At 32.2% G+C, this 13,672-nt stretch overlaps 1 protein-coding gene across 1 annotated transcript; it reads left to right on the top strand.

The window, feature by feature from the left end:
* The first annotated feature begins 8,735 nt into the window (after positions 1-8,735).
* LOC132630367 (uncharacterized) lies at positions 8,736-11,389 on the top strand. Its single transcript, XM_060345949.1, has 3 exons — positions 8,736-9,209; positions 10,184-10,271; positions 10,442-11,389. The coding sequence occupies exons 1-3, from the start codon at positions 8,911-8,913 to the stop codon at positions 10,970-10,972; spliced, it is 918 nt and encodes a 305-aa protein (XP_060201932.1). The 5' UTR covers positions 8,736-8,910; the 3' UTR covers positions 10,973-11,389.
* Positions 11,390-13,672: the final 2,283 nt, after the last annotated feature.

Below are 13,672 nucleotides of genomic sequence, written 5' to 3'. Positions count from 1 at the left end.
AATTACGACTTAAGGGCTAATATGAATGTACAATAAAAAAAGGCTAACGACCTCCTGAAAAGATCATCAAATACAACCTTTCTTACTATATTCTATCAATTCTATACTTCGCAATTAACTTACTTTGCTACATTTTTGCTCCGGATTAACTTCCGCTCTTAAGAATCTAAGGCTTATAGTCGTTCCATCGGAGGGAAGCCAACCAAAGGATTCACTCCACGGACCAACACAGCCTCCTATGGTGTAAGGTCCAGGAGCGTGAACTTTACCTCACTCCACGCCGTTCGGGGGCGAACAGTGGTTTAATTGGTATCTGAACGACCCGCCCGATCGCTATTTAATACTTCGCGAACCTATGCCCAATCTAGGTCTATGATCTTAAATAGTAAGCCCCATGGAGTGTTTAAAGGACTAATAGTGGGAAAAATTAATTTCGGAGAGAGTTAAAAGTCATGGTCCAAGGGCAGGAGAAGGCTCGCTATAGCGGCCAAGCGACGGTCCCACTATAGCGAAGCTATGCCCGCCGCAGTGGACGTGACAGGCCAGTAGACGCATTTTCCATACTCAGTTTTATATTTCACCTTCCTTTTTAATAGAAGATCCTCCAAGGCTACTATTAGGTTTTCTACATTTAAAATCATCGTACGTAAGTTATTTTAGTTTGGACGTCTGGATTTGTCTTCAGAGATTATATGAGATTGGACATGCCTAACTTATACTTAAAAGTGGTTAAGTTCATATTTGGTAAGTTACGGAAGGATTAAAGAATAAGTGAATCGACGCGGAAGAATTCGTCAAAAGTTGTTTTTTGGAAAATATGGTATATGGGTCTTATAAGTGAAATATGGTTCGTTATAAGTGAAATATGGTTCGTATTTTGAGATATGGACCGTGTTTAAGGATTTTAAAAAAATTCAGAGAAGGCAGTTTTGGAGGTGGTATTATATGGCAAACTATACGTACCGTATAATTTTATACGGCCTAGATGTTGGTCTATAATGTTATACGGCCAAGGATACGGACCCTATATATATATATATATATATATATATATATATATATATATATATATATATATATATATATATATATATATATATATATATATATATGATGTTACACTTCAAAAAAATTCGCGTTGGTTGTGAGGTAAAATAGTGTAAGCCGGAGAGGCCATGGAACCTTTATAAGGTTAAGGAAGACTTTTAACAAGTGTTAAGCAAGTATCTAAAGGTTTCGGGATCAAGCGAATCGAAGAAAATAAGTTTGTCGAAACTTTGGGAAAACTTGGCAGAATTTCGGACAGGATTTTTGGTCCAACTTGAGGAAGGTATATCTCTTAGTATATGAGGAGTTACGGAATGCATAACCTATGTAAATTCAAGTTCAGAGGGTCTTATTTCCAATGCAACTAACAGATTGCAAATCTAAGATACGAGGCCAATTATACGGCCCGTATAATATTATACGACCGGAAATACGAACCGTATAATACAAAGTTGGTGGAAATTTTCAGAATTTAAGTACGATGACCCCTCTTCATTTTAATCATTTTAAACATAACCCCAAGTCCTAGAAACCTCTAGAGACCTCTCCAAACACATCCAAACATATTTCTAAGCCTAAATCAAATATCAAGGTGAAGATTAAAGTGTTTAGCGTTTCCAAGTGAGCTTTACACTTGTCTCCTCTTCTTGAAGATGCTTGGGTGAGTGTTTGTAAGGGGGAGTAACCTTGAAATTTAAGCATTCTTGAATTTTGGGGTAAGATTTCATCTTAGTTTCATACTTATGAGTTTATTTGGTAATTATGTCAAGATTTGAAGAAAAGAAATTGGAGGAAAAGTTCAAATATGAATTTGATGATATTTTGAGTTGTGAATTAACTTGAGCTAATTATTAGCATGTTTTGAGCATAATCTTGTTATGAGGAATAATAATGGTGCTCAAGAAGTGTCGTATACAAGTGTATAAGGGGTTGTGTTAAAGTTGTTCTGGATTGATTATGAAAAGAAGTTTTGGGATTGAATTGAGTATAATTTGAATGTAATCTTTTGATTATGGAATTGTTGATGTTTTATTGTGGTTTGGGAGATTTTTTGAGGATTGGAGGAAGTAGAAGATATAAGGGAAATGTTGTCCGATTTTCATTAGCTTACCAATTAATCTAGTTTGACCTTATAAACATTTCAATGACTTATCCTTAGTGCGAATCATTTTGAATGTAGATTTACAAGCTTGGGAGGATAGGCGTTAAGTAAATTAAGGAGACGACAAGGTATGTTAAGGTTGTCCTTTTCTTTCTCACAGCATGATCCTTTGATACAAACCCATGCACTTGATATTGTTGATAATTGTCCCATGATTATTGATCTTATCTTATGATTATTGATATCATCTTATGGTTGTTGATCTTATTCATTGATGTTGATCGCATCTTATGATTTTTATTCTTTCAAGGTGAGATATGTCTATGATGATAGTTCCATAATGATAATCGGAGGTTTACCGACCTTACGTCACTCCGATAGATTTATAGCTTTTATTTGGGCTCTCATGCATGCTTTATATATATGTATGTATTTTCTCACATCGAGTCGCGCTATAGTTGGTCGGGTACGGCACGTAGATGTGCACACCACTGCAGTGGGTACGTTATGATGTTACCCCAGACGCAGAATGATATGATATATGGATCAGGCTGCACGTTCTGCAACACTAACATTTATGGATCGGGCTGCATGTTCCGCAACACTAACACTTATATTATATATGTATGAAAATGTTATTTTTTGAAAGCTAAGTAGGCATGAAATCCACCTTAAAAAGGCATTCAGAGGTACAGGTTGATATCTTTTATCTTATGTTATCTTCATACTTTCATTTTGTTTTTACTCATGCCTTACATACTCAGTACATTATTAGTACTGACGTCCTTTTGCTTGTGGACGCTGCGTTCATGCCCGCAGTTAAACATAGAGACAGTTCAAACTCATAGGTTGCCATCTCAGCATTGGTACAGGAGCACTCCACTTGTTCCGGAGTTGCAGTCCAGTTGGTATGGTTCTTATGTACATATGGGTATGGCAGGGTCCTGTCCCGTCCGTGTTATGTTATGCATTCCAGTAGAAGCTTGTAGACAGATATGTACAGCTAGATGTTCTGTGACCTTCTCTGTCCCTCTTGTGTTGTATCACTGTTTTGGTAGCCTTGTTGGCTCTAGTACTTGAGACTAGCTTGATGACGTATATATGTATATCATCTTTTGGGTTTGTTTCCCATACAGTTTATGATATTTTATGAGTTAGCATGATGGTCCACCTAGATATGATTATGAGATGTATGAGAAGAGGCGCTCGGGAGGCTAGATCCGGGTGCCCGTCATGACCCTCCGGTTGGGTCGTGACACTTCCCAACAGCAAGCTTGAGATGGCCCATGATCTTACAAAATAGTTGGTATATTATTTCTCATTTTAGCCTCGTAACGCATTCTTATGCTCAAATCAAAATTAGAACTTTTTGTTAGGATATTTGGTAAGCTTGAACTATTATATAAAGAATCTCTGTATAATTTAGCCCAAAACTGTAAGCATTTACTTCCTCCATTCATTTTTCGGAGTAAGATTAGAAGCGCTCACCATGCTAAATAGGAAGGTTAGAAGTGTTCTTCGTGATAAATAGGTTGTGTCATAAAGTTTTGAATCATATGTTAGTCATACATCAAGGTTGAAGTTGGAAGTATAGCGGGTTGTGATTAAGAAGTCGACAAAGGTTCGTCGAAAGTTAAATTTCGAAGTCCATTAGAATATGACCATTTTCCTCGGAGCTTTACTCCCAGTATGCTTAAAGTTACGAAGTGATCCACCTATCAATTAAAGGACATTAATAATATGTTTGAGTATTAATTACTTTATTTTATTTTTGAACTAAATTCAACATATACATATCTTGAAAGTATCTCTATCACCCTCTTTGTACATTTTATGTTCTTTTATGATACTTTAATTGGTTTTTCCTTCTTATTATGTTACTAAAATTAAAATATATCATATTTAAATTTTTTATTTGAGTTAGTATAAAGTACAAAAAAAGTATATCTTGAAAGTATCTCTATCACCCTCTTTGTACATTTTATTTTTTATGATACTTTAATTGGTTTTTCCTTCTTATTATGTTACTAAAACTAAAAAAATATCATATTTAAAAATTTTATTTGAGTTCGTATAAGGTACAAAAAAAAGGTACTTTTATTATCTTGTTGAAAATCTAGCAATGATTATAATTATTATTTTGTATTATATTACAATAAACAACTAAGTTTTTTGTCGCTTTTAATTTCATTCTGAATTATGATATTAAACTATCATATATGAAAAAAAAAATATGTTTTAAAAAGTGTATTCTGTTGCTAGAAACTATTTCATTGTTTTTTCTTTTTCTTTTTTTGACTCAATTAATTATAAGATATTAGCCATGTGGTCTCCTCCACATTATAGCACTTTCTTATTATAATTTAAAAATTATGATCATAAATTCAAATACGTGATCTCATTTGATATCTTTTTCTCCTTTTGTTCCTTAGTTATTCTTATTGCATTATAATTATTTTACACTGCGGTATGTCTTTTTATTAGCTCGCAAATTGATTTATGACTTGTTTGGCCAAGTCTTTGACTATTTTTTTTAATACAATAAAAAACATACAAAATGATAAAACTCTAAAGTACCTTTTCAAATAAAATAACTTTATGCTTGTAGGGTGAATTCGCAAATTTTAGATTTTCTCCAATAGTAGAAAAATATATTAATTTAACTGCTACTTAAAAACACTTTTTTCTTGTAAAGAAACACCTCTAATATTTTTTTAAATAGTAGTTTTTTATCAAGTGAATAAAAGTAAAGTTACTTTCTATAATGTAATTTTGACAGAGAATCATGAAGTAACTTAAATATTGTATTTACGTGAGATTCTTGAGCTTTATGAGATTAAAAATAATTATATCATAAAAAATCGTGCAACAAAAATGACTTGTAGATGAAAATAAATTTGAACCCTCAAAAAGATTTATATGTGTATGAACATCGTTCGTAGAGGAAATACCATCATTAAAAAATATCTTTCATATGTGCAAAGCTCCTTTGGCGATATACTTGCTCATATGCCTTCTAGAACACATATGCTTAAATTGTATCCAATTTACCTTCGTTTTCTTTTTATTTATTAGATTAGACTGCATATACATATACAATGAATACAATTTTTTTGAAAATGGTAATATCTCTCTCTCTCTCTCTCTCTCTCTCTCTACACACACACAAGAGGAAAAGACATACATGCAATTATAATAGCCATATAAAATAAAATCAAACTAGAGAACATAATACAGATAAAATTTTATTTGCACAACTTTACTGATATAGTGAAAAAAGGAATCTTGTACATTCATAATATTTTCACACTCATTCCTTGCTTGATTGATTGGGTAAAACTCCTCCATATATTTCGGTTCTCCATCGTATTTGTTCATTTTTCAGATATTCATTTCGAATTTGTGAGATATTTACATACATCGGATCTATTGGAACTTCAAAGTCCTTAGTTACACCTATCAAAAAAGATGAATGTAATGTTAATTGTAAACAACTATGAAATAATAACAATAATAAAGTTAAATTAAGCATGAAAATACACCTTGAATATTAATCAGAGAAATTTGATGTGCATAACCTATAATCCTTTTACCTATTATAGAAATCCTGTACGACAAAAAAAAAAAACATAACTGGAAGTATTTTTACTTTTAATTTACTGGGAGCATGGTATTTTGAATAAAAAGAATATAAGAGTCATAAATATGACTTATTAGTACTAAACAATGGGAATTAAAACATCTTTCCGCTATCCTATATTATATATGAGTAGAATAATATTATGACGTGTAGAGAAAGAAATGATCAATACCCTTGTGAATGAAATGTTCACAGAAAATTCTCTTGAGATAAACAAAAGTTAAATTTAAAAATAATTTAGCAATAAAAGAGAATAAGAAAGCTTACATAGATTTATGTGTCATTAAAGGGGTATATATAGTAAGAGGTTAAGAGCTGAAACTTCATGCCAATTTAATTGCATTTAAACTCAAATTCGAATACTTATCAGTTAGTTAAACAATATCTATTTGATAAGTTATGATTCTAAAATATTGTCATCATATAATTATATATTTGAGTTTGAAAATGATATTTAAATTGGTTATCCTTATCTTATAATTACATATTATGTTAACTTCTTTTTCGAATTAGAGATAGGATAAGTACTTTTTGTTTTTTGGCTGAATGGGATAAGTACTTCATAAATGATGGAATTGTTGTCACTTATCAACTCAAGTTTGTTAGCAATTTAAACGGACCTAAACTTTTGAATAATTTTAATCTAGCATTAAACAGTTTTAAGACATTAAATCTCATATTGTGTATATTTTGTTACACTTTGAATATTAACTTTTTTTCCTAATAGATTGAATTGTTAGTTAGTTAAGAAAATCAAATCTATAAAATTTGAATATATTTTATCGATAAACATTCTTTTAAAACATACAAAATACAGAAATACACATATATATCTGAAAGAAATTGATAAAGAGTACTAAATTATTTGTTAGCTTGCAATTCCATTGGTTAGCAACTTAATATTCAATATCATTAACCGAATGAGTTTCTAAATGTGCATTCTTCGAATAATTTCTTCTTAATGTGTTTTTTTAATGTCTCTTGATATGATAGATAATTTTAAATACCTAGCAACTAAATACATACCGTTAGAATTAAACATCTACTACACTTGAAATAACCATATATATATATATATATATATATATATATATATATATATATATATAAGCATTAGATTATTCCTGATAACTTTTCTTGCGTATAAGATTGTTCCTAATAATTTAATTGCAAGCACTGAAGTGACATTTGCTGTCTATTGTTTTCATAAAGCTTGATTGGTTAGAAATATATAAAGTAAATTGAATGATATAAAAAAACTCTGAAATTGTGAGTAGGGTTTATGCCAAAATGTACAATGAGGATATGACTTCATGAGTAAAATAAAATCTACACATAAAATCACTAAAGCAAATGTGATATCCGGACAATAATTCTTAGAGAGTTTCTAAGAATTTTCTCAACATGAAAAAAGTGGAACCTTGACTTTTCTTAGCCCCAAAGACTTATAAAATTTGAGAACCTGAAAAGACCTCGAATTTATACTTACGATTGCTAAATAATATATGCATTTTTATTTAATTGGCTTAAAGATTTATACTTAATTATGATCAGTTGTGGCCTTGGATGAATAAACAGACTGGCCCACTTCAAAATGCAGAGTTGGCCTATATATTAGCTGTTTTTTTGGCTACAGTGTATTGCGTTTTTTTTTTCTGAAGGAATTCTTGGAAAAGATGTCTGCAAAACTAATTAGAATAGGTTAACATTAGAAAGAGCAAATTAATTATATTATATTTTTTTACATTAACAGTAAATCAGTCAAAAAAACTGGTACAAAGAAATCAAAATAAGGGAGGACGACATAATACTATAATCTACAATGAAGGTTATTGTTACAAGATGAAAATTAAAGGGGAGGTTTCTGAAACTATTCTTAAGATTATTAAAAAAATATATATATTAGTTAGGGGAATTCAGTCAAATTGTAATCTCTACATTCATAATAAAATAGTTTTACAAAAATTGTTAAAAAAATATCAAAACAAGAGAAGTGTAATATTGTAAACCACAAGGAGAACTAGTAGCATTACGAAGTAACATCTTGAGAGAGGTTTTTGAAATTATCGCTCGTTAATATTTCTTCCGTCCCAATTTATGTTACGGTGTTTGACTGAAAATTAAAATTAAGTAATAAAGAAAGACGTTTATTTGAAACGTGGGGTCTAAAATAAGTCGTCATACATATTTGTGTGATAATCACCCCATTAAGGGTAAAATGAGTGTTTTAAAGTTTAATTGTTACTCCCTCAGTCCCAATTTATGTGACGCCTTTTGAATTAAGAGATTCAAACTAGTCTTTCTTTGACAGTAATGTTTTCATATATTTTTTAAAATATTTTGTATTGTGAATGATTGTGACTTATAGTACTTTTTACATAGTTTCCAAACATATAAATTTTATTTCAAAAAATTTAAAGATTTCATGCCTAAATTTACGATCAAAATTAAATTGCTAGACTCTCGAAATTCGAACAGTGTCACATAAATTGAGACAAAGGGAGTACTAAATTTAGAAATGTATCTTTCTTTTTTGGAGTGACTAAAAAGAGTGTCATATAAATTGGACAGAGAAAATATTATTTTTAGGTTACAAAAATATACTCTCCCTGTCCCAATTGATGCGGCACAATTCGAATTTCGAAAGTCAAACAATTTAATTTTAACCGTGAATTCGAGTATGCATGGAATCTTTAAGTTTTTTTAAATAAAATTTACATATTTGGAAACTACGTAAAAAGTACTATAAATCACAATAATTGATAATTTAAAATATATATGAAAAAATTACAGTAAAAAAAAACTTGCTTGGATCTCGAAATTTGAAAGGTGCCACATAAATTGGGACCGAGGAATAGGACACATAGAACTAGTCAACGAGAAAAGCAGTCCTTATTAGGAAGCATCCAGGTTGGCGATGTATTAAACTAAACTTCAAGCTGATATTTTAGACATGAACAAAATAAAAATAAAAATAAAATAACAACTAATTAAGCCAAAGACTTTGGAGCAAAAATACTAACTATAAAGTCTTCCACTGTCCTCCTGCTCTTTGCAGCTCCCATCATTTCCATTTTTTTTACTTAGTTCTTAGTTCCAGAGAGAAAATTAACCAGAAATAATGGCACCGCTCCCAGAAAACAGTACTATACAACATTTCACACACCAAAAGCATACATTAACATTTTTTGATAACACCACCAAATACTTATGTGATGGTTGCAAGATTCATGGCATAGGGAAAAGATATCGCTGCCATGGCTGCGATTTTGACCTACATGAACATTGTGGAACATGTCCAATGAATCTTTCTTCGTTCTTGCATCCTGACCATTCGCTCAAGCTTGTCGTCTGCAAGCAGCCACATGGCAATCGCCAATTCGACCGCATTTGCAAGGTTTGTCGTGATTCTGTTGAAGGCATATATTATGGGATCCGGCTCCCCTCCAGTAGGGGATCCGTCCAGTTGCTGCAGTGCTATCCTAAATAAGTTACACGTGTCCTTATAATTGTTTTATGGACCAGATTCATTTTGCTAACTCAATAACTAATACAGAGTATTAACTACAGTTACCAATAATTCTCTCTCCTCTCTTCCTTTACCTTTAGCTGCTACCAAGATAGACATCCCAAGCTCCCAAATTTATCCAGAAAACAGAGCAGGTAGATGCAATATTTAATTGTGTAAATCAAATAATTGGAACAAATAGAGAGAATCTCAGAGGAAAAATGTTGAATCGGAGTGAGTAGTCTCAATTGAAGAATATAATTATGAATACAATAAGAGAAAAAGAAAACCCAAGAAAAAAATTATGATTTCATGAGAAACCCCAAATTCTGCATCCAAGTGCATCAACCATTTTTTTCTTCTTTTCAATTTTCGTGCCTTCTCTGGGTCCTCTATTTGGCTTTTATAGTTCTAAGAAACTCCAAGTTGAATTTTTTGTACCGAAGAAGACAACAAAGCTCTGTCGGATCTCCATTTCTGCCAAAACTAAGCTTTAGAGTAGTTGAATACACTCTCCTTACTAAGATTTTTAAAATGTTTTAAACCCAAGTGCATCTTTTAGATTTGTTCTCCTCTTCTTATAGAGAGATTTGGGATGAACTGTATTGTCTTTTTTTGTGAAAATAGTGATTAAGAAAAGGAGTGATATTGTGTGAGCAGTCTGCATCGTCTTGTTATTTTACTTTTCAAAGAGATTGCATAGCTAAGGAAAAGGTTTTACTTGCGCTGAGAAGGAAAGATGGAAGTTAGAGATATATGTAACCATAGTTAATATCTGGGTTAGCGAAATGAATCTGGTCCATTGAACAATTAAAAGGACACGTGTAACTTATTTAGGGTAGCACTGCAGCAACCGGACAGATCCCCTATTGGAGGGGAGCTGGATCCTATATTATGGGTGTGAGCTTTGTGACTTCGATGTCCACCCTCTCTGTACTCAGTTGCCTGAAACACTATGTCATGTCCTACATCAGGTAACTAATTATTACTCCCTCTGTTTCAATTAATGTCACGAAGTTTGAACCATCAGAAAAAAGTAACTTCCCTAATTTTGACCAATTATAATTTGATAATACAATTATGACTGTCATCAATATTTCATAATTATGCAATCGTTTTGATATGATGATTGTCATTAATTTAGGCACATCCTTTAAGGCTTATGGGCTCGGCTGAACCAGGAACCTGTGCTGTTTGTAGAGGAGCATGTGGTGCTTCTTCATGGCGTTACAGGTGTGCACTATGTGGATTTGATATTCATATAGGTTGTGTTCTAATACAATGTGAAAAGAGAACGACGACGGACCGAGGAATCCCTACATACGTTCCTCCGTCCGTGTTCCCTCAGCAGCAGTATTTCGGTTGTTATGCTTATGCGGTTCCGTATTGGCACCCTGACTACATGCCACGATCACAACCACAGCAGCAGTATTTGGGTGGTTATGCTTATGCGGTTCCGTGTTGGCACCCTAACAACATGCCACAATCACAACCACAGCAGCAGTATTTCGGTGGTTATGCTTATGCGGTTCCGTATTGGCACCCTAACTACATGCCACAATCACAACCACAGCATCAGAACCATGGGCAGCCTCAGACTCATTATGGTGGTGGAGGAATTGGGAAAATAATGTTTGATCTGGTGACAAGACTTTGGAATTGGGGTATTCTCTAACATGATATTTGGGACGGACCTATCATCATTGTTTGCTGCTTGATTCGACTTTGCTTTCAGCTCAGTGGCGGAGCCAAAATTTTCATCAATGGAATTCAAAATATGAACGAGACAAATAAGGAAAAACTGCAGGATGAAAGATAGAGCGGGACGGGGAAGGGAAAGACTAACCTTAACCCGCTAAATTTGACCTGCCGTGTCATGCCCTGTTTAGCATTGCTTCCTTCTTTTACCCTGCTTTATCGAGACTTCTTAAAATTTCTTGTACTTCTTTTTTCTTTTACTTGTAGTGTTCTATTTTATTTTAAACTTTTTTTTTATTCGGAATTACTTTGAAAATCGTCAAAATTCTTTAAAAAGGTGTAAGGAATGAGTTACTAATATTATATATAATACATATTCAAAAGCTAAATAAATGGCATTGCCGATTTTTAAGTTCATTTAGTTCAATTTGCTAGGTTATTCGTTTGAGGGGAAAAAAAAGGACAAATGATGAATAAATCAAATAAGTTTAATTTAGTTCAGTTTTCCTCTCTCGAGAATAGAATTAGAAAAAATTGGAAAGAAATACTATGAACTCAAAGAAAGTAAATTTAATAAAATAGATATTGAATAAAAGGATTTTCACAATTTCTAATTTCCTTATTCGGTTATCTTTAATTTACCTTCTTTTTTAAAAATATTTTTATATCTCAGTTTCAAGTTTAATAACAATACATTGTTGCCTTAAAGAGTTTCTTCGAGTTAGCACATGGAAGAGAGTTATGTAGAAACAAAATGAGCAATAGAGATAAGAAGAATAAAAGACAAAAATAAAAAGATACCTTCTTTTTTAAAAATATTTAATCTCAGTTTCAAGTTTAATAACAATATATTGTTGCCTTAAAGAGTTTCTTCGAGTTAGCACATGGAAGAGAGTTATGTAGAAACAAAATGAGCAATAGAGATAAGAAGAATAAAAGACAAAAATAAAAAGAATTGTGCGTAATAAATTTGAACAAAAGCAAATTAAAAAGGATAAATAGTAAAGAAAATTAACAAAAGAAGAAGAAGATTAAAACTGTAAATTGAGCTAAAAAATAGTGAGGTTTTTCCATTGGGTTGGGATACTAAGCCCAAAAAGCTGCAAACTGAGCCTTTGAAAAAAAGGGAAAAACGCAGTGTAGGCGGCATGAATTAGTCATCGTTGAGGTCGGTCACCCCAAGGTTCCACAGCATTTCCAATCACTTGCACTGGTGGTTGGAAGCTTGAAGTGACTGGCCTCAATGATATGCACCGGACTTGGGTCGAAATTGCTTTCAAGGCATTGGCTTACCACACGATTCAAATTGATAAGTTGAATCTATCCTTTTGTTCAATTTTCTGATTGATATTGTTAATATTTCCAACAATTTGAAAGTGATTTGTTTATACAATATTGACCTATAGCGTATGGAGAGGTAAAATAATTTTATACATATTTTGGTTATGAAAGGTAAAATACTTTTATTTCCTCACTAAAGAATGTGGCCAAGAAAACAAAAAAAAATGTATGGATTGATTCCTTATGATGGATGCCTTAATTTAAAATGTTTGTCCATCATAAACGATTAAAATGAAAAAGGAAATAGCTTACAGAAGAATACATGGTGAAACATCATAATCATAAAGTGTCATTAATTTACACATTAGATGTTTGCGGTTATGGACATGGAAAAACTGAGAGTTGTGGTTGTTAATTGTTAGTAAGGGTAGAAGTTAAAAATGATGTGGGCTATGGAGGTCTTTTTAAGGAGATATGATTTACGTCTTAACTTTGAGTTAATTGGAAATCATTTCTATTTTGCAGTATCATTGAAACCGCCTGATAGCACAGTTTCAGAAAAACTAATAAATGAATAGTGAATTAATGCCAAAGTTAGATGATAAATGTTGCACTTGGTGTACATGATGGAAACCAAGATAATAATAATGATGCATATTAGATGGACCAGGAAAAGTGTTGGGGCTAGGATTCCAATAAGCATAACCACCAAAATACTGTTGCTGAGGAAATACATAGGGTGAAACGTAACGTACGTAGGAATTCCTCGATGGATCGATGTATTTATACATTGTACTGTCACACAACCTATATGAATATCAAATTCAAATAGTGCACACCTATAACGCCATGAAGAAGCATCACATGATGCTTCATTACAAACAGCACGATGCCAGCTGGTTGGGATGAGCCTAAAAGCCTTAAAGGACGTCGCTGAATAGATGACAATATCATGATCAAACTAAAATGCTTGTGTAATTAATCATACAACACTTGTAAATTTACACATCCACATATATGATAGAGCTTGACATGCTTTTTTAATTGGTTTAATTGGATATTGAAGAGCTAAAATATAATTGGTCAAAATTAAGGAAGTTAATTTATGTGAAGGTGTTTAACTGGAGTATAAGTGAAAAAGGAAAACTTTTGAAACTTGTGATCTTAAATAAGCCATAGAAATTTCGGTGGCGATAAATCATCTCATAAAGGGTAAAGTAGGAAATTTAAAGTTAAATTGTGGCGAACTACACAAAAATATCATTATTTTTTGGATAGAGTAAAAAAGATATTACTCCCTCTGTTTCAATTTGGCTGGCTTGATTCGGAGTACAAGAGTCAAACTATCTAATGCTCGGTGTGAATTTGGACATATAATCTTTAATTATAATTAACA

Source organism: Lycium barbarum, chromosome 3, assembly GCF_019175385.1.
Source record: "Lycium barbarum isolate Lr01 chromosome 3, ASM1917538v2, whole genome shotgun sequence".
Taxonomy (NCBI): domain Eukaryota; kingdom Viridiplantae; phylum Streptophyta; class Magnoliopsida; order Solanales; family Solanaceae; genus Lycium; species Lycium barbarum.
Note: the sequence above shows the minus strand (reverse complement) of the source record. Positions and strands in the feature narration are given on the sequence as shown.